Source organism: Salarias fasciatus, chromosome 6 (genome assembly GCF_902148845.1).
Source record: "Salarias fasciatus chromosome 6, fSalaFa1.1, whole genome shotgun sequence".
Lineage (NCBI taxonomy): Eukaryota > Metazoa > Chordata > Actinopteri > Blenniiformes > Blenniidae > Salarias > Salarias fasciatus.
Genome location: NC_043750.1, coordinates 35,141,555 through 35,161,834, shown reverse-complemented (window position 1 = coordinate 35,161,834; position 20,280 = coordinate 35,141,555). Strand labels below are relative to the sequence as shown.

At 46.7% G+C, this 20,280-nt stretch overlaps 1 protein-coding gene across 2 annotated transcripts; it reads left to right on the top strand.

Annotated features, from left to right (window-relative positions):
- Nucleotides 1-2: 2 nt before the first annotated feature.
- Nucleotides 3-20,132, top strand: LOC115389990 (junction plakoglobin-like). 2 transcript variants are annotated; one of them, XM_030093631.1, is made up of 16 exons: nt 3-136; nt 11,031-11,083; nt 11,401-11,556; nt 11,637-11,887; nt 12,286-12,524; nt 13,516-13,717; nt 14,173-14,317; nt 14,445-14,548; nt 15,275-15,613; nt 15,711-15,863; nt 15,958-16,077; nt 16,805-16,955; nt 18,025-18,146; nt 18,328-18,367; nt 19,258-19,393; nt 19,726-20,132. In XM_030093631.1, the coding sequence occupies exons 2-15, from the start codon at nt 11,077-11,079 to the stop codon at nt 19,389-19,391; spliced, it is 2,163 nt and encodes a 720-aa protein (XP_029949491.1). In that variant the 5' UTR covers nt 3-136; nt 11,031-11,076; the 3' UTR covers nt 19,392-19,393; nt 19,726-20,132. The 2 variants fall into 2 exon arrangements, with proteins under 2 accessions (XP_029949491.1, XP_029949490.1); XM_030093630.1 differs by having other exon boundaries at nt 11,398-11,556.
- Nucleotides 20,133-20,280: the final 148 nt, after the last annotated feature.

The following is a 20,280-nucleotide window of genomic DNA, read 5'->3' as shown; positions in this document are numbered from 1 at the left end:
TTTTTTGTTCAGAGAGGAGTGCTGGCCAGCTGCGGCGGGGGACAGACTGGAGAGAAGTGAGGGGAAATACGCACAAGTGTCCTGCGTCGGAGCGTCAGAAAGCGGGATCTGGAGTAATCCACTGCGCCTTGGACAGGTAAAGATCCTCTGGATGTGTGTTCAGGACACTTTCACTGCGCTTTATTGTTTCTTTCTGCCGATGTTTGTTGGTTTTTCTGACGCCTTTTTTTCCCGTAAACATCCAGATCCTGTTTTTAAACTCAACCGAGCCGATTCATCAGCGCCCGGTGTTTTTTTCTTTGTTTCCTTCTTTTCATTTTCTCTATTTTTCCTACCTGGTTGTAAATTTCAGCTTTGTGTGAGGAAACCATTTCCGCATGCCAAACTGAGCCAGTGTCTCCCGAATACTACGACAACTCCGGCAAAACTTTCCTCTTTTCTATCAAACTAAGTTTTCTTCACACACCAGAGTGATTAGAAACTGTAACCCATAGTCTTCCCCCCGGTATCGATCCGGGGTTCCTCAGCCTGGGCTGCCAGAGGTGCTGGTTTCAGGTTTGCGCTTCGGTTTCTGTCGGGACGCGTAAAAGAGGCAGGTGAAGAAAAAGTGCGTTGCCACACAGTCGGATCCTGTAGTGTCCGAGACCGTGATCCTCAAATCAAATTGATCATTGACATTTCTGACATCTTATAACTGTAAACTCAAAAATAATCAAGAATTTTATTTAGTTTTATTTTAAACATCAATTCTATATATTAAAACAACTAAAAAAATGTACATAGACATGTAAGACAAGGTAAAACCAGCATATTCCTACTTGATTCCCACTATTTTACCGATAGCAAACCTTTTTTCTTAGTGATAGATGAATAAAACTCCAGGTTTGTTGAGGTCTGTGTTCATGTGGCTGACCTGGGTGTGAGTCCTGGCTGCTGAAAGAGTATCCAGTGTAAAAACTTGTATCACTGGTGACCCCTGTAAAAATGAGCAGTTGAGCTGACTCTCTTATTACCAGATTGAGTTTCTACAAAGCACACAACTAAACAACTGTTCCCTTTACTGAAAAAGTTCTCCTGCAGTGTTTGAATTGCTAGATTAAAAAAAAAAAAAATCATCCCGTCTGACCCTCCTGTATTATATTGCTCATATATAAATAATATGTATGATGTAATATGTGTCTTTCTGTAGCTGCATGTCAGCTCAGGCGTTTGAGTTCAGACATCAGCACAGTGAGGTGAGTCACGGGGTGGCTGAAGTCTGCCTTCATGCTCATTTGTAATCCAGGCTAGCGATAGATCCGTGTTGCTAGATTTCCACTCCCACATCGCCGTGCATGCCACCGCCGATGTTTCCAGGTGTTGCCAAATATTCCATGACGCCATTACCTTTCGCAGATGCTGCTCCAGACCTGACACAACAGACAGTCCTTAACCTTTCATCACTGACTCTCACTCGATATTATGAGCGTTTCTCCAGTTGGTGGGGTAAAATAAGGTTTTATCTGCTTTTATTAGGCGGCTGAGTCATTTGCAGTCTTCTCCACGGCTAACTTAACCACCTCTTAAAGTCTAGTTTGACATGGGTGGACTTGGAATGAGAACTTAAGCTGCATGTTCTCTGTCTCCTGCCATCAGACGGTAAATTACACCTCCTGTTGTTCTTTGATATTCAGCAAACATCAAGAGTCGCTCTGGATAGCACCAAACAAGCGTGTGGAATCCAGCTGGGCTGTGATTGGCTGCGTCCAGCTGAGGCCTGTGAATGTGTGTCAGGTTGAATAGGACAGGTTGCCAGCGCTGTGTGCCAGCCCGGCCCGGCCCGGCCCGGCCCGGCCCGGCCCTGCTGCTGAGCTCGCCCTGTGTCATCAAGTCGTGCATCAGCAGGAAAGCTGTTCCCGTCTGCCCCCCCGGGAGGCGGTGGGATGGCGGCGGGGGTGACTTACTGTAGATTTCGCAGCTACAGCTGTGGTGGCGCAGTCATAATCCCCCACCCCCCCCTCCTGCTTAATTCCCTGATACTGTCCTACATTAGCAGAGCAAGAGGCCCGGAGATCCTTCAGTGTATTAATAGGTCTACACTTTTCAAAGGGGATTACAGTATGGCATATCCTAACCTCTTTTTTTTTTTTTTTTTTTTTTCCTGTGGTTTCACCGTCTCACCTCGCCTCTGTGTCTGTCCGCTGGTGCCTGACTGAGCACTTTTCCTGGGGCTCGGTTACAGCAGCTCGGCGCACACGCCGTGCGAGCCGCTCTGTGTTTTCCCGTCACCCTGCCTTTGTGTTTTACCGTTCCCATGGAGAGGGTGGGGGCGCGGAGAGATAAAGTTTCGACGGGGGTCTTTGCGTCAGAGGTAAAAGTGACATGGTGTGACAGCGTCCGCTCCTCGTCCAGAGGCTTAGCGGCAAATCTTCATTAAAGAATGCTGTCATGAAACTCAAAGCAGATTAATCAACTGTGCATCCTCCAGACGCCCGCTGCTCCCAGTGTTATTATTATGGTACATATTGGTGTATGAAAAGAGTTGGGCTTGGGGGGCTTTCAGTGTAGAGTTTGCATGTTCTACCTGAGTATGCATGAGTTTCCTCTCACAGTCCAGGGTGGTTGAGGTTCATTCGTAGCTGTTTGGTCCCATCTGGGTGTATCTCTGTGTGTTTTTTGTGGGACAGGTTGGCTTCCTTTAAATCCAGCTGTCAGAATGGATGAATCTGAAAACACTCACTCAGTTTCTCAGTTTTTCCAATGGAAATGTGGAAATGTTGACATGAAACTGTCAATATGTTCATGGTGGATGTGAGTGGACGAAAACATTTCTTGATGCAGTTTTCTATGTACCCAAAACTTTTTTTTTAAAGGGAAATGTTCTTGTCTCTATGCTCTAAACTGCCAGTTGGTGTGTGTGTGAGTGTGTGTGTGTGGCTGTCTGTCTGCATTCAGCCGTTGATGGACTGGCGATCTGTCCCCGGTGTACCCTGCCGTCACCCGGAGTCAGCTGGGGCTGGCTGAAGTGCTTCACAACAGAGTTGAATCAGGTTGTACTGAGGGTAGACGGGCTGATTGAACGTGACACAAACGGTTCACTCAGTTCAGCTTTTGTCCACAATGACTAATATGAAATTAAGTAATTGGCATCATCAACTGAAAAACATCAATTCATGCTGAAGGCTTGAATGGCGAAGGACGCGGCTTCCTGCTGAGCAGTGAGAGCTGGCGATGCCCAGCTGAGCCCTGCCCACCACGGCCCCCAAAGGTTAATTATTTACCTGCTGCGGTTCTCCTAGTTGGATCAAACAAGGGCAAGAAAATGTCCCATACTTAAAATGTCAAAGGCCTAATGGCTGTTTCTGCCCGTCACTCACGCTCTAAAAGCCGTATGAAAGTCTGCCAAGTTGGTCATTTCAAGTTCCCTTTTATCACAGCTGTCCAAAACCGCGCACACATCACCCTAACAGCGTGCTGGAAATAGCTGAATGCCACTGTTTTCTCCATGAATACATTACCGTTGATAATTATTTCATTGCCGACGTCAAAGCCGGGCCGGGAGGGAGCGAACTCCTCCTCGGCTCCGAGTCGAAAGACAAAGTTTTCACAGTTGGATGATTTGGCTGAGTCGTACTTCTCAGCATAGCGACTCGGATGAGTCCTGCGGTGCGTGTTCGTCTCCTCCCCGTCCCTTAATTACACTTCCATGAGAGCCCGAGGAGAGTGAGGACAGTCAGGGTGTGGTTCAGACGGAGCAAATCGACAGGGCGAGCCCGACTCGTTCTGTAGGCGGCGTGAAAGACTTGATGCGTTCGGTTCTTTTAAAATCTCGCTCATCAGTTTGTGGTTGTGTTTTGAAGGATATCCTGTTCTCGTGGGTTACAGCCGAACAGCGCTGGTGCCTTCACATCACTAAACACTAGATAAGGTTTTTAACTAAAGCTTTTCAGCATTTATGAAACCAACATGACTGTTTGTGGAGTAAGTCGCTCAATTTTTAATGAGGCAAGCTTCAAATATTTACTTTCCTGTATTTAATTTCTCTTGTACTCTGTGTAAAGAAACAAACTGCGGACCTGTCAGATGAACTTGCTGCCTCCTTTCGGGTCCCTTCAGACTTTTGCCCTGCTCTCTCAAGCTGCCCCCCCCCCCCCCCCTCCCGCTCCCTCGTGCCTCTAATCTCCCTGAAAAATTAATCATCTGTCACATCGCCTCAGTGCCCGGGCACACACTGAAGCGTAGCTGTGGCAGCTCCAGAAGAAACTCCCCCGTCGGGCCTTTAAACCCAGTTTTGGATGCGGCCGCCGGAGTTGGCCCGCGAGCGTACGGAGCCATCTTGATGTGCTTCAGCCCTTTTTGGTGGCATTCAGCGGGGACACTTGAGAGCGGTTTCCTTTTCACTGTGGCAGCAGTCAATGGGACAATGCAGCTACTCTTTTCCTCTCTCGTCCAAACGCAGCGGCACAGACGCTCACTGTGCTATCACAGACTCGTTTCGTCCTCTTCCTTCCTCCCATCCACCAAACAACATGAAGGAGGGGTGGCTGGGATATCCTCCTTTTTGTAGGCCTGAAAGGAAAATAGCAGCCCTAAAAGCAGTTCTCTTCTCTGAGAACTCAGTAGCTATGTTAGAACATTCACGGAAATGTCTTTTTTACTTGTTGATTAGTTTATTTTCCTCATCGTCCACACTATCTGATGTGTAATTGATCTTTTTCCTTGCTTGTTTCGCCTCGGGCTTTGCAAATGAGTGTTTATTGCGACACGGGATCCTCCCATTTTTACTCATTCCCTCCTCCTTTATCAGTTTTGTGTAATCTGATTCTGGTCCGCACTCAGGCACCTCCTCTGAGACGGCTCACATTCCCTTTGATTCGCACTGAGGTCCCACAGACAGGAAAAACAGCTCCGCGCCGGTTTACGGCCACCGCGCCGCTTCCAGTGGCCTAATTTAACTCCTTAAAGTAGCTGCAGTGAATCAGTTGACAGATCAGGGGGCCATTAATCTTCCTGCTGCTTATTTTGTTCGCTGGCAGTGCTTGATTGTGTTGTTTGGATGGTGTCCAGCTCTGGCAGTGAGGAGCTGTGTGAGCCGCAGCTGCCACATTTAGAAAAATGCAGTTGCACAAGTGCACATCAGTAATGTGTTATTGGCTGCGGGGTCTTACTATTGTGACGTTGCAATGATCTGGATTTCATCAACTTGTCTCTTGCACTCAGTTGGCAAATTCCCTCTCTCTCTCTCTCTCTCTCTCTCTCTTGCGATCTCTGAGTTTTTGCTCTTGCAAAATGTAACCATGGAACACTGTTCCTCAGAAACTGAAGCCACGATGAGATACTTTGCAGCAGTCTGTCGCCTTAATGTTGCATTTACTGTACATATGAGCTGTTGGCAGCGTATGACTACCCTGAATAAACTTCCCCTCTCTGACCAGACAGCGCAGCGGTGCTGGTGAGTCAGATAATTTCGACCATCACTTCCTGTCACCCACCACAATAAATCCATTAGCTGTGCACCGCTTCACATCCTCTTATTGATTTATCGCAAACGGCTCTCCAGTTCGCCCCTGCTGCTGCTGCTGCTGCCATTACTGCGCCGTAACAGCTTTTGTTCTACAAGTTGGGGATGACACTCGTGTGGTTTGGGGACCAGTGGACGAGTTAAGCGCCGTCCCACCGGGGCGACTGAACCCTCCCCTCCCAAAGTCCTGGGAGACGGAAGAAGCGCCGTGTGGCTCAGCTGGCCGCGCCGAGTGCGAGTTAAAGTCTCGATGAGTGGAGTGTGGGTTGCATGTCAGGGGAGAGGATGGGTGCAGCAGCGCGGGGGACCGCCGGCCGCTGGCCTATATGTCAAATCGTTTATCTGTCCAGATGGTGCAGGAAGCCTTACAGATGTGCGCCGGCGTAATCTGCTTTATTTGCTTGTCAGACTAAGCATAACATTAGCAGGACTATGAGAAATCACACAGACAGCAGACGAGTTTCACCTCAGCATGGAGGTGTATGATTAACATATAGATTGATTTTTTTTTTCTATTCCTTTAAAATAAATGTGTTGAAAGGAGGCAGTTTGTAAACTTCATCTTAGTTTAGCCTAATATACAGGCTGCAGTTTTAATTAAGCTTAAGAGTCAATTTTCTTGTTCTTTTTATTTCATGTGAATTTGACCAGTTGTAGCATGAATGTAGAGGCTACCAGGATGTTTATGTTTCTGTAATTTAGCAGAGATAAGATAGTTAAAAGTTTTGATCTGTAATACTCAGGGAAACGTTGCATCTGCATGTTATTTTTTTCCAGCTTTAAACTCAATTCAAATCATGCAAACTGGGTATTTTAATGTAGGCAAGTAAAAAAGGCCTGAGAAATGTTATTTACTCCGCGGCCTGCCAGACAGGCATGTGGCCCACTAACAAATCACTACAAAGCGTGTAAAGCATGTTGGGAGCTACTTGAACAGCACTGGAATATGACCGGAGTTCATCTGCAGCCCCCCTGGGCCTCTTCCCTGACCCGATTCATTCCTGCTGTGATACAAAGACGAGCTTAGGCCGGCAGAGTCACGATCTGCAACGCCGGAATGTTTTCATCCCAACAACAACAACAACAACAACAACGACAGCAAAACTTTAATTAATTACTGGGACATGCCTGGAATTTTGGATTTACAGTTTGGCCCTTCCAGCGATCAGGTGTAGTCATCATAATGTACGCCCACACACACACACACACACACACACACACACTGCTGCCACACCCTTGTTGAGAGCCTGTCACTGCTGGGGAGGCACTCCCTGTCTGACATACCCGTGTGGGGGTTGAGGGGGGAGCTGGGTAATGAGCAACTCATCCTTTGTCACAGCAGCTGTGTCCTCGTAGTATCCGGTAGTTCTAGTTAGGAATAATTTATGAGGCGATCGAGGAGTTGAGTTTACAGTAGTTTCGGAGTGTAAACGTGTCCGTTTTCTCCAGAACAAGATTTCACACTCGGACTCGGGACGCATTGAATGTACTATGTGGATGAGGAATGTCACACTGCTGCTTCAGGATCGGGAGTCATCCGTCTCTGCTTTTCTGTTACAACTCGCTCTGTGGCCGCTTTCGCTGATTCACATTCCTTCTTTTACACTGACGGGTTTTTTTTTTTTCGGAAGGGACGGGGGGGGTTTCTTCTGAAGTCATCCACCGAGGCTGTTGCTTAACACGAGAGTGGGAGTTGACGTGTGAGAAATGTGTGTTTTCGTCCATGTTGCAGCGTGTCTCTGCCATCGGGTGAATGGTCGCTGCCGCCATAGAGCAAGGTACAGCGAGAGTGAAAGCCTGCATCACTCATTAACCGAAAGAGAGCAAAGTCCAGGCAGGGGTCAAAAAAAACCAACAGTCCATTCTTCAACAAAGCAGGAGGGATCAGCAGATGAGCCTGATACCCGCTATAGTGAAAAGATGAAAAGCTTTTGTTTTTATATATCATGAGGAGCCTTTTCCATACTTGGACAACAATCACAGGCTTTGTGGAGGAGGGAAAAATAAACAGAAAACTCAGGAGGGAGCAGCTCTTATCAACTAAACTAGTGCGCATAGCCTCAGACTCAGACATCAGATGGGTCAGCAGATAACCCCCCCCCCACACACACACACACACACACACACACACACCAATAGTACAGTGCCTGAGCAGACCTTTCAGTCACCTAGGCAATTCACAGGGTGTGTCGCTGCATTGCAACAGTTGGTTGAACTCGCTGCCTCGCCCAGGAAAACAAAGACTACACAAACACTGTCCCTGATTTACAGAGAACAGGAAAGTTCTGTGTGGGCATTGTATCCACGCCACGCCGACCCCGCGCTTCCAGCCGAAACCGGCCCGAGCTCGCTTTTTTTAATCAGCTGAGTCTGTCCTGTCGGTCTGCTTTTCTCTTTTATTTATTTTGTTCAAAGTCAACATTTCCCAGCCTTAACACTTAGAAAGGACAAATATTGTCTGAATGCGCAGCCTGACTTTCATGATTTTGACAGTGGAAGTGGGGAAATGTCCATGTCTATCAGTGGACGGTGGACAGGTGCGTCCTCTCTCTGGAGTAAATCCTCGAGCTCACATTCGAAAAGCGGCCACACCTTCAGTCAGAAAGGTGACAACGCACCATGATTACAGGCGCAAGTTGTCTGCAGTCCCATGAGTCAGTGCAGTATCTGTAAGATAGCGAGCATGTACCTGCAAGCACAGACAGTCCTGCGAGGCCTGGTCCTGCAGGACTTCATGCCAGAAACTCGCAGAGCTGCACCCTGTGAAGGTGAAAGGACGAATCGCTCTGCAGCATCGGCGACTTCAGCCGTGTTTGATAGGAAATGAAGAAGCACGGCTTTGCAATCTCAGTGCGCCTCCGTCTGCTTGTGTTGGTTTTCTTTTCCCATTTAAAGATTTAAAGATACAAATCAGATTCCTGTGTGAGAAATACAGGAAGGTACGCAGACAGGCACCAGTGCAAACACATAAAAGAGGACAGTCGAATGATTGAAACACATCTTTACATAAACCCAGAGGGTACAGGGATGAGGGAGCGGTGCTTTCACTGGCACAGCATGTACAGCCTTGTTTGGCAGTTTCTCTGTGGATCTATCATGCCACCGCTCACAGATCCAGTTCCATTACTGTATTTGGTACAACGTGACGTTCTGGTGGGTTATTTGTCCCATGCAGCTCTCAGCCCGGCCTGAAAGTGTTAACTGAAGCGTTTATGGCTCCGTTTATGACAAACTGACATTGCAGCTTTCTGTCTCGTCTTGTTTTATTAGCAGCAAAGATTTCAGATACTCGTAGTTGCTTATTACACCAAAGGTAATAAACAGCTGGCATCCGAGAGAGCTTGGAGCGGGGAAGTGTCTCCTTCTGTTGTTTGTTGACTTCTGTGTGTGTGTGTGTGTGTGTGTGTGTGGACCCCTTCATACGCCTCATGCAGCCTGTGCATGAGCAGCGTGTGCAAAACATGCGCGGCGCATACAATGCGCCCCGGCAACGCTCCCCGCAAAGAATCCAGTAACAGTCAGACATCTGAAAACACTCGTAAGCAGCACAGTGGGCGCTTTGTGCTGTCGGTTATATGTCACATTCGGTGGCAGGCCGCGATTATCAATGCAGATTTCTCTGCGATGAGGAGGACGGCGGCGAGGAATGACACTCGAGCTGCAGATATTTTATCATAATGATATCCCATTTAAATTGTGGCTGTTGAATTCCATTTTTTTGTCTCTTAAATTAAAAGAGATAAAGCATCCCCCTGACCCCCCTCCTGCTCTGTGATGCCCCCTCCAGGGGATCCCCGCCCCACACTTTGAGAACCACCGATTTAACCTGTTCTATTCATAGTTAACCTTAAGTTTACATACCCGGAGCGGCGGAGGGGGTGAGGGTGCTGCTCAGGGACTCGGAGCGGTAACCTGAAGGGTCATGGGATTCAAACCGCTGATATTCTGGTCACAAGCTCGCTTCTGTAACCTCCGGGCCATCAAAACACTTTTAACAGGGGTGAGGAGGAGTTTGAGCAACACATTTTGTAGAACAGCAGCAAGAAATCCCTTCAACAGCTCTCATTGTTCTAAACTGTTTGATCCATTTGTCACAAAAAAGACATTTCTAATGTATATTATCTGAAATTCTTCCCATAGTAAACTGACATTTTCATGACATTTTGTTGCTGAAATTTAGATATTTTATTACATTTTTTGGTCTTGTAGTTTTCTCTGATTTTTCCTCTTTTTGTTTCATGGATTTTCTTTCCTAATTATTTTAGCCATTTGTATGCATCTTGGCTATTTTTTGTTTTTTCATTTTATCCATTTATAGCTGCTGTGTGTTACGTAATGATTAAAGAATTAGATTTAGATACAAATTTAAATACAAATTTGAAAACACTTAAAAACTGTTTTAGCCACGTCAGTAATTTAAACATTTCAGGACTATTTTTAGTGATTGTAGCCTCTTTTTTTTTTTTTTTTGTTGTTTTTTTTTTTTGTTTGTTTTTCCCGTTCATTTTGAATGGATTTAGTTATTTTGTCTGTTTTTAGCAGATAGCCGGTTTACTTTATCTGGACGTTTTTAGACATGAGATTAGAACATTTTTAATAAATAGTGTGGTGTACACACAAAATGAAAATAAAGGAAAAATATTTATTTACATGGAGCTTTCAGAAAATTCCCGGAAGCTGCTGCAGAGAGGCTGAGGAGCTTCGTGCTGCTCCAGAGCCACAGCCTGCAGACCCTGCAGACCCTGCAGACCCTGCAGACCTACAAAAACACTTTTTTGACTGTTGAAGCCCTTTGAATGTAATATTTCACGTATTTCGAAGAGAGGAAGTATTGTGAACTTTAATAATAATAATAACTGGCATAGCTTTCGTTAAGTCTGGGATCAACAAGTGAAACTCTGTTTCGACAGTTTAGCTGCTTTCAGAAATGTAACAGATGAGGTGTGACGTAGCCAGAAGGCATGTTTGGTTTGTTGAAACATCAGATGATCTTAAGCTTGCTACAACAAGTACCGCAGCGGTTGTGCAATCTTTGGTACTACAAACAAAAAAAGCTCCACAGCCTGGTCTGTTCTGCAGGAAAATAGTTTTCTAGGTTTATTAATAACATTAAATAGCAAATAAAAGTGCCAGTCAAGTTTAAGGCTTTTTTTTTTCTTTTTTAAGGTTTCAGTTTGTGGTTGATGAGTTGTCAACTGCCTTGTGTGTGTTCACAGTTCACACTCTCTCACACACACACACACAGTGACGCTGGAGTCCAAACCTGAGGAGCAGGTTTCCTGATTACGATACAGCAGCAGCAGCAGCAGGCTGCTCCCACGCCTGTACGGGCGGAGGCCCGGGGTGAAAGGTCACTCTGGCTGCTTAGGATTTCTGTCTTGCAGCTGTCTCTGCTCTTACTCCGCGCTGCTCCGTGTGGTCGTTCCCAGGTCGGCGTTTCAGAGATGAGCTCCGAGTGTTGAGATATTAATATCAGAGTGTGTTATGAGGTGAGCTCAAGTTGAACCTTTTTTCTTTGTGCGTGTTTTAGGTTTTCTCCACCGTTGTTGCTTGGATAGCAGGAGACAAGGATCACAATGTCGAGTAAGTCACTCAGCTCTTGTTGAAATCATATTTTATTTCGTATTAGTCATTTTCTACATGTTTTAGTTAACTCTGTCATTATTGTAAAAAATGCATTTGATGGAGGCCGCTTCATTATCACTGTAGATAGCTGGAGTTTTCTGCTACTTTAACAGTTTGAATTATTGATCATTAGATTATTTAAATGGTTTGAATCCTGGTTGTGGGATAAAAAAACCCAGCAAAGTTTCTATGGAAACTATTGATTAAAGGAGGAAGCTGAATGCTGTAGCTGCAGGTTGATAACTGGGCCCGTCGTCTGTGTCTGCGCTCGGCAGTGAGCGATATTGAGAAGGTGAAGGAGTGGCAGGAGACGACGTACCACTTGGACTCGGGCATCCAGTCCGGCGCGCCCACGATCAGAGATGAGGACGGCGAGTACACCACCAGGCACTACACCACCACCACCACCGTCACCAGCGCCATCGACCCCAGTGAGTCCAGCCTGCAGCGGTCGGCCGGCCCGCCGTCGCTCTGCGGGCGTCTCCGTCCTCATCCGCTCTCTCCTCGGCAGACTTGGAGGCGTATGCCTTGACCAGGAAGCAGCGGGTGCAGAACGCGCTCTTCCCGGAGACGATGGAGGACGGCGCCACCATCCTGTCCACTCAGACCGACCCGTCCCAGATGACCAACGTGCAGCGGCTGGCCGAGCCCTCCCAGCTGCTGAAGACGGCCATCATCCACCTGATCAACTACCAGGACGACGCCGAGCTGGCCACGCGCGCCGTGCCCGAGCTCACCAAGCTGCTCAACGACGAGGACCAGGTGAGAGTCCGCTGCCGTGCTGGCGCAAATACAAAATACAGTTGCATAACAGAAAACAATTATTCAACATTTTTGGGAAGTAAACCTGCTCTTCATGTAGCTGAGAGACGTTGTTTTGTAAAGTTCAGTCATTACCGTGCACCACATTGTCTTCCTTCACGGAGATATCAGGACTATTTATGGACCAACGAGATAACGGCCAGCCTCATGACCAGGAAGTGACTTCACCTGCTGCTAATAGCAGCTTCAGACATTTAGTGAACACAAGAGAGTGATATCAGCTTTTTCCTCAGTGTCCTGTAAACAAGCATCATTAATAATAGATAAGTAAAGGCAACATGTTCACTGAAATGTTCCCCACAAAGATTTTAACCCCCTTTTTTAATTTTTTTTATCAGGTGGTGGTGAGCAAGGCTGCACAGATCGTCAACCAGCTGACCCGTAAGGAGGCGTCGCGGCGCGCGCTGATGCAGTCGCCTCAGATGGTGGCGGCGGTGGTGCGGGCCATGCAGAACACCAGCGACATGGAGACGGCGAAGGCCACGGCCAGCATCCTGCACAACCTGTCCCACCAGAGGGAGGGCCTGCTGTCCATCTTCAAGTCCGGAGGAATCCCCGCGCTCGTGCGCATGCTCAGGTACGGCCTCAGGGAGAGAGCCACGCCACAGTCAGAGCGGCGAGGACGAACTACAAACTGAAAAAACTACAAGAAACTGAACAACATTCAGGCTTTGATCAAGGTTTTTAATAACTACAGTTCCCATGCAGCCGAACTGGCAGACCAAACTCGTATGCAAAGACCGCTACTTTTCCTTTTAGTGACTGAATTGATTCTGTCTTGCTTTCTGCAAACCTTTGCAAAAAATAAAGATTGATTCTAACTTAAGTAAATGGACAACAACTGATAGGACAGACTGTGTCTGTATTTATCCGTCTGTCGGTGTTTTTCATGAACAACTGACATTACAAGAATGCAAAAAGGCAGAAATACACAGAACAGAAAGGATAAAAGCAAAGGGGAAATACCCTCTGACTGTGATGTCTGACGCAGCAGAAAGCAGCTCCGTGGCTGAAGGTGAACCAGACGACAGTGACGACTCAGCAGATTGAGAGAAACGCCGCTTTTCCTGCTGATGGTCACAAACAAACAAACAAACAAACAAACAAAAAGTTTCTGAAAACAGCAGAATAATCTGGTGCTGTGATTACGCACAGATATTTGTTTCCGCTCGTCTTGTTTTGTCGTTGAGACGAATCTGCCTCACCTCGCAGAGAAACTGAAAAGTAATTTAAGGTGTCATGAAAAGCTTGTTGGAACATGTAAAGTCTGTCAGTGAATGTCATGCTGAGGTGCAGCAACTCTTCATGTCATTTTATGAAGGAGACGCCCATTTTTACAAAAGCTTCATGAATTTAACAGAGGAGAACGTTGCCAGATTCAGCCTGAAAAGACAGAAAACTGCTTTAATCTTCATGACGTCGGTGTAGTTCAGGCACTCTCTTCAGTTTGGTTTTAAACACAACCTGAACAAAAAAGTCTTTAAATGTCCTGACAGGTGATTTCTGACACATCCGCACCTTTAGCTGTTTGCACACTGATCCCAGCGGTTCCTCCTCCTCCTCCTCAGCTCGCCGATGGAGTCGGTGCTCTTCTACGCCATCACCACGCTGCACAACCTGCTGCTGCACCAGGAGGGCGCCAAGATGGCCGTGCGCCTGGCCGACGGCCTGCAGAAGATGGTCCCCCTGCTGAAGAAGAGCAACCCCAAGTTCCTGGCCATCACCACCGACTGCCTGCAGCTGCTGTCTTACGGCAACCAGGAGAGCAAGGTGTGTGTGTGTGTGTGTGTTTGACACACATCAATCAACCTGTTAATAAATAAAGGAAGTGCTCGGAGGCGTGTGAGCACGGTTTTTCGTTTTTCTCGTCACTGCTGTAGTTCAGGTGTTGTAATGTGAGACTGTTGAAGCGGTCCTGCTTGTGTGTGTGTGTGTGTGTGTGTGTGTGTGTGTGTGTGTGTGTGTGTGTGTGTGTGTGTGTGTGTGCGCGCTGTGTTTTGGGTGTGGCATGTGAACAAAGTTGTGGAGCTGCTGGCACGGCAGCGGCCTGGGCGCGGCGGTCATAAAATGAGTAAGCACGTAAAGATTCACCAGCCCGTCGCAGCTTTTGTTTTCTGCATACGTTTTGAAAAATGCAAACCTGCTCCTGAATCCCCCCCCCCCCCCCCCCCCCCCCGAAGGCCGGAAGAGCGGGACACACACTCACCCTGCGTCTGTCCCCACAGCTGATCATCCTGGCCAACGGCGGTCCGGAGGGCCTGGTCCACATCATGAGGAACTACAACTACGAGAAGCTGCTGTGGACCACGAGCCGCGTGCTCAAAGTGCTGTCCGTGTGTCCCAGCAACAAGCCCGCCATTGTGGAGGCCGGTATGTGATACGAGCCGTCTGTGAGGGCGGGACGCACCTGCGCCGCGCAGGTGTGGCGGCTTCCCGCGCCGCGATATGAGATGCCGCTGAGAGCTGGATGTGATTCTTGCCGGTCTGTGCGCCGCAGGTGGGATGCAGGCTCTGGGAAAACACCTGACGGGCACCAGCCAGCGGCTGCAGCAGAACTGCCTGTGGACGCTCAGGAATCTGTCCGACGCCGCCACCAAGCAGGTCTGCTGGGGACTGAGACGCCCTCCCTCCGTCTGAGCGCCGCCTTTTTATTCCTCACAGTTTCACACAAAAGAAAAGTGTTTTTTTTTTTTGTTTTGTTTTGTTCTTTTTATCTTTTGACGGGTTTGAAGTAAACTTACCAAAACTAAAATATAAAAGAAAACTTAAGACAAAAATGAACTTTTTTGTAAAAGTAATTTTTAATTCCAGGGACACACAGTGCCTCTTTTGAAATGTAGTGGGAGGAGCTTACACGTGCACACACACAATGTTGCTGTTGTGTGTAAACGTTATAACATAGACTATGAAAGATTCCAGTTATTTTATTGTTCCAGCTCATATCAAAGCTTCCTCTTTCAACACATTGTATGATGTGAAACAGGAAGTTCGGCCTTCGGTGGCACGAAGTGTTTAAATGTTGGAGTGAATGTTAAAAGTCACCAAGCTACAGCATGTCGATCACGTAACACACACATACACACGAAAATCTACTCATGCACGAGGAAAGCATTTCACAGATGCTTCACTTTGTTCAGTTGTAATTTTGCTTGCTGCAAATTCTCTCATAAGAATTTCAGTAAATCCTTTATTGTGTCTGATATGTAACTTTTCAAATTCAAAAGAATTCATAAATGTTAGGCTTTTCTGATCCATATGTAGTGTTCCTCCCGGTGAAGCACTTTGAGCTGAGTTCCAGATGTGTGTTTTCTGTCTGGCTGGGTTCAGGAGGGGATGGACGGCCTGCTGCAGATGCTGGTGAGTCTGCTCAGCTCGGACGACATCAACATGCTCACCTGCGCCACCGGCATCCTGTCCAACCTCACCTGCAACAACGCCCACAACAAGTCTCTGGTCACCCAAAACAACGGCGTGGAGGCGCTCATCCACGCCATCCTGCGCGCCGGCGAGAAGGAGGACGTGACCGAGCCGGCCGTCTGCGCCCTGCGCCACCTGACGTCCCGCCACCAGCAGGCCGAGGTGGCTCAGAACGCCGTGAGGAGGCACTACGGCATCCCGGCCATCGTCAAGCTGCTCAACCAGCCGTACTACTGGCCCGTCATCAAGGTGCTGAGCGCTCAACGACCACGGCGGTCTGCCCGCCGGCGCTTTACGTTCCGATCGCTGACATGAAGCTGTTGGTGTCGTCTCCTCTTGCCTGAAGGCCGTGGTGGGTCTGATCCGGAACCTGGCCCTGTGCCCAGAGAACCAGGCGCCCCTGAGGGACGCCGGCGCCATCCCCCGCCTGGTCAACCTGCTGCTCAAAGCCCACCAGGACGCCCAGAAACACGGGTCATCCAACCAGCAGACGTACCAGGTGCGTGTCTGTCCACCGAGGGCGGAGACGGGAGGAAACGCGCAGCTTCAGTGAAAGAATGTTCTTTTTTTTTTTTTTTTTTCTGCGCCCGCAGGATGGAGTGAGGATGGAGGAGATCGTGGAAGGCTGCACAGGAGCTCTGCACATCCTGGCCAGAGATCCCGTCAACAGAGCAGAGATCGCCAACCTGACCACCATCCCTCTGTTCGTCCAGGTAACCGGTTACTCAGCCTCATTTCCCCGCCGTCGTCAGTCCGTCCCAAACCACAAACCAGAATTCACCTTCAGCTGAACTCCTAATTTTTCTCCAGTCACATTCTTGTTGAGGAATTTATCCCTGGTTAATCCACCGAGGGTTCGGGGCAAAAACGGAATAAATTCTCACTTCGGTTGAGAAAATATTTCAACTCCTGCTGAATGCCATCTTTGTTCCCTCAAACTGCAGGACAAGGTCTCTTTGGAAGTTTAGATAACAGACCAATGAAACAAACCAGTGAATATGGTGTTTGATAAAATGTGAAGTCAGATCTCTTTCTCAGATCTCAGATTCTAAGATTGGAAAGAAAAAAAATGAAAATGAAATGTTTTTTTTATATGGAATAAATCAAAAACTTTCTTTGTTTATTTTGGAATTTGATGAACTGTTTAAGTTCTGAATTATTGAGAGAAACAAAATAAAAAAATATAATCTGTCTGAAATAGTATTTGTTATTTATAATTGTTTACATATTTTCAGTACGTGGAATTGCACTCATTTATATTGCCCCGAACAATATTTTTTACTAATTTTTGCCCCTAAAAATATAATGTATTTTCTTCCTTTTCTTTTTGATTTCTTTTACTCAAGAAAATTGTAATAAAGTTTGTTGCTGTCATCGATTTGTCCTCCATAATCACCGTCACAGACGTGGTTTTCAGTGGTTTTGTGGCTTGCCTTTCAGCTCCTCTACTCTCCGGTGGACAACGTGAAGCGCGTGGCGGCCGGCGTCCTGTGCGAGCTCGCCCTGGACAAACCGTCTGCGGAGCTCATCGACGCCGAGGGCGCGTCGGCTCCTCTGATGGAGCTGCTCCACTCCAACAACGAGGGCATCGGTAGGATAATGCACCGCCGCTCGCTTACCGTAAAGCGGCATTTAGTCGTAGGCGGAAAGTAACGGCGTCCATTGGCTCGAGTGCTGTACTTACTGTAAGTGCAGCTTCCTGACGGTCGCCGCGTCCATTTTCCCGGGGCAGGAGTTTCTTAAAGACTCATTACTTCCAAAGAATTAAGAGTTGCCATCTGAGAATGAGTAGAATTGGATACGGCAGAGTAATCCTCACGGACATGAACCCAGAGTTTACTGCGCGCTGTTTACATCTAAGAAGTGACCTCTCAAGTAAAGACGATAAAGCAAAAGGATAACACAGAAGAGCTGAGGCAGGGGTTCCCAACATGAGGCGCAGGATCCCTCTGCATGGACAGCAGATCAGTAAATTGGACCCGAAGCTTTGAGGCCTCTGTAGTGGACAAAATGTACACAGAAATAGAGGTTTTCATGTAAAATAAAACTGATGTTATTTTCTCGGACAACATTAAAGATATAAACCGGTAGTGTCTCGCGTTGCAGTAAAAGTCAAATGAAACGCAACAAACCAAAGATTTCCCCAGATTAGTGCTTTTCTCACAAGTATAAACCATTCAGGTGTTCTGTTTTTTCTCTTGAAGTTGTTTTTTTACTTGTCCTACATGCAGAGCACCGAGTCCTCGAACATGACCATGAAGATCAGAAAACCGACTGTAATCAGATCGTTCAGACAGAACACATCTTCAGAAATGTGATCATCTTTAAGGACTTAATCGTCTCTTCTGCACCACACATTTTCTGGACACGTTTAGAAAATTGTCTTTTCTCTTCGCTGACATGGTAACACAGTCAAGAGCGTTTTGTAAAAGTTTCATTTTCAGCGTAAACGGACCTTTAAATCTCGCGGCTTCAAACTTTTTCACTCTACAGATATTAGAATATTGGAGAGAGATCCTGAAATGTTACTGAAACATTATTCTGTGCACATGAAGACCTGAATCATGTGATAATCTATTAATTTTTTCACTCGTCATTAAGACACCCAGGAGTGTTTTCCTCTTCCACGCTGAGTGTTTACTGTTTCCGTTCCTCCTCAGCTACCTACGCTGCAGCCGTTCTCTTCCGCATCTCCGAGGACAAAAACACAGACTACAAGAAGCGTGTGTCGGTGGAGCTCACACACTCCCTGTTCAAAAACGACCACGCCGCCTGGGAGATGGTGAGTGTTTGGCTCCCTCTGCTGCCGGCCGACAACACAAAACACACTCCAGCACTAAGAAAACTGCAGTTTTATCTTATGACGTCTATTGATACACACACACACATAAAAAAAAAAACTATTCATAAGCTTTGCTAGGTTGGCTTCCTCTGACCTTTGACCTGCTGTGACCTCTCTGCAGGCTCACAACACGGTGGCGATGGAGGGGCCGTACCCAGATGGTGAGTCGCTGTGGCTGAAATGTGCAGACGCAGCACATTGCTGTGCAGCAGCTCACTCCACTTCACCACAGGGAGAGACTGGCTCTGCCTTATCTGTCTCTTTCTTTTAATCCCCGTCTTTCCTCTGTCTCCTTTTTAAAAAAAAACCCTTTTATGGCCTTGGTATTTTCTGTCTTTCACCCTGAGCTGACCGAAATGGAAAAACTTCATCACAGCGCTCTGAGAATGTGCTGAAAAAGAAATCTACAACATTCACGTTCGACTTTTTTCTCTGAAGGAGTTTCATATACAGGAGCTTCTGAACAAAACATTATTACAATGGAGTCTCTTTATAAAACAAATTCACATAATTTAACCTTTTATGAGTTTGAGTAACTATATATAGACTCTTCAAGATGTGTCTCTCTTGTTTTAACCTTTAGAAGTCAGTACCAGTTCCATCAAACTTCACTACTCTGATTAAAAAAACAAAAAAAATAAAAAAAACAGTGCTTTGCAGAAACAAGAAGGTTGTGAGAGACTTTTGAAGACATTCACTGAGGACTTTACACTAGTTATATAACTTAACTTGTTTAATGTGATGTAATATTGGTCAGTTTTACACCTCCCAAAAGATTTTTATTGCATTTAAATCACATTTGGTTGAACTATTTAGTAAATTCTATATAACCCATAAAAGTTAGTTGAACTGTAAAACTTCCATTCATTTTATCTTGATCGCAATACACTGAATATTAGAATGTTTTTGTTTTTTTTTTTGTCATAAGAGTAGAAAAAAGTTCCCAAACTGTATGATGAATCCTTCTTTTTTTTTTTTTTTTTTTAATATAAAGTAGACATTGATCCTGTCTGTACGTGGTGAGCTGACGGCGTTCTGCGGTCTTTTGCAGAGATGGACGGTGGCTTCCAGGGATACGGATACGCGGGCGACATGCCGCTCGACGGCATGGACGGAAACATGATGGCGGAGGACTACGCGCCCAGCATGAACTACGAGAGACAAATGTACACCGAGCAATATTAAAGGTCGGTCCTCTCATCTCTGATCGCCTCGTTCTGGAGAACTCTGAGGGCGACCTCGCTGACATGTAAATAAAATGAAGATTTCATCCACAGCTATGGAGACACAACAGATATGAAGTAGATCATTAGCCACGATAAGCTCGCAGCGGGTGTAAACATTGACAGCTCTGATAAGAAAAGCTGTTAAACTCTCAATAACAAAGACGATGAGCGTCGTCAGGGAAACCCTGCTTTAATATTTAATCCAAGAGTACCTGGACGGCCATGTTGGATTGATATTACAGTGACAGTCAAGTCTGAACATCTTTTTTTGTTTGTTGTTGTCTTCCGAGCAGACCAAGAGAAGAGGAGGAGGAAGAGGAGGGATGAAGAAGACGAGACTTTTCCCTCTTTTCTTCCCCTGATGTAATATATGCAATTGTGGCGAGTACGGGACTCATAATCTTAACAGGGCTCAACTTTGTTTTATAGCATCATTCTGCTGATTATAATGATGACAGTGACGGCGCTCGTAGGTTTCTGTTTAGGAGGAGTGTGTGTGTGTGCATGTGAGTACGTGTGTTAATGCTTTTCGGGTGGGTATCTATGCCAAAGAGATTTTATTTTGTGAATGAGAATCATGTAGCCTCTTATTCCTCTTCCTCCTTTTACTTCTTCTTTTTTAAGAAAAAAAAAAAAAAAAGAGAGAGAGATCCTAGTTGAAAACACTGCCAGAGGTGGCTCGACGTGCACGGTGCACCTACTCACCGCTCCGCTTAACGCCTTCGTAACAGACACTGCTGTCTCTGCTGTAGTTTGGAGTAGGAGTGAACAAACAGGGAGAGGTGGAGGGAGAGAGGGAGGGCACTGCAGGGCCGCTTCCCGTTTTCTGTAAGGACGTGTGCGCCGGC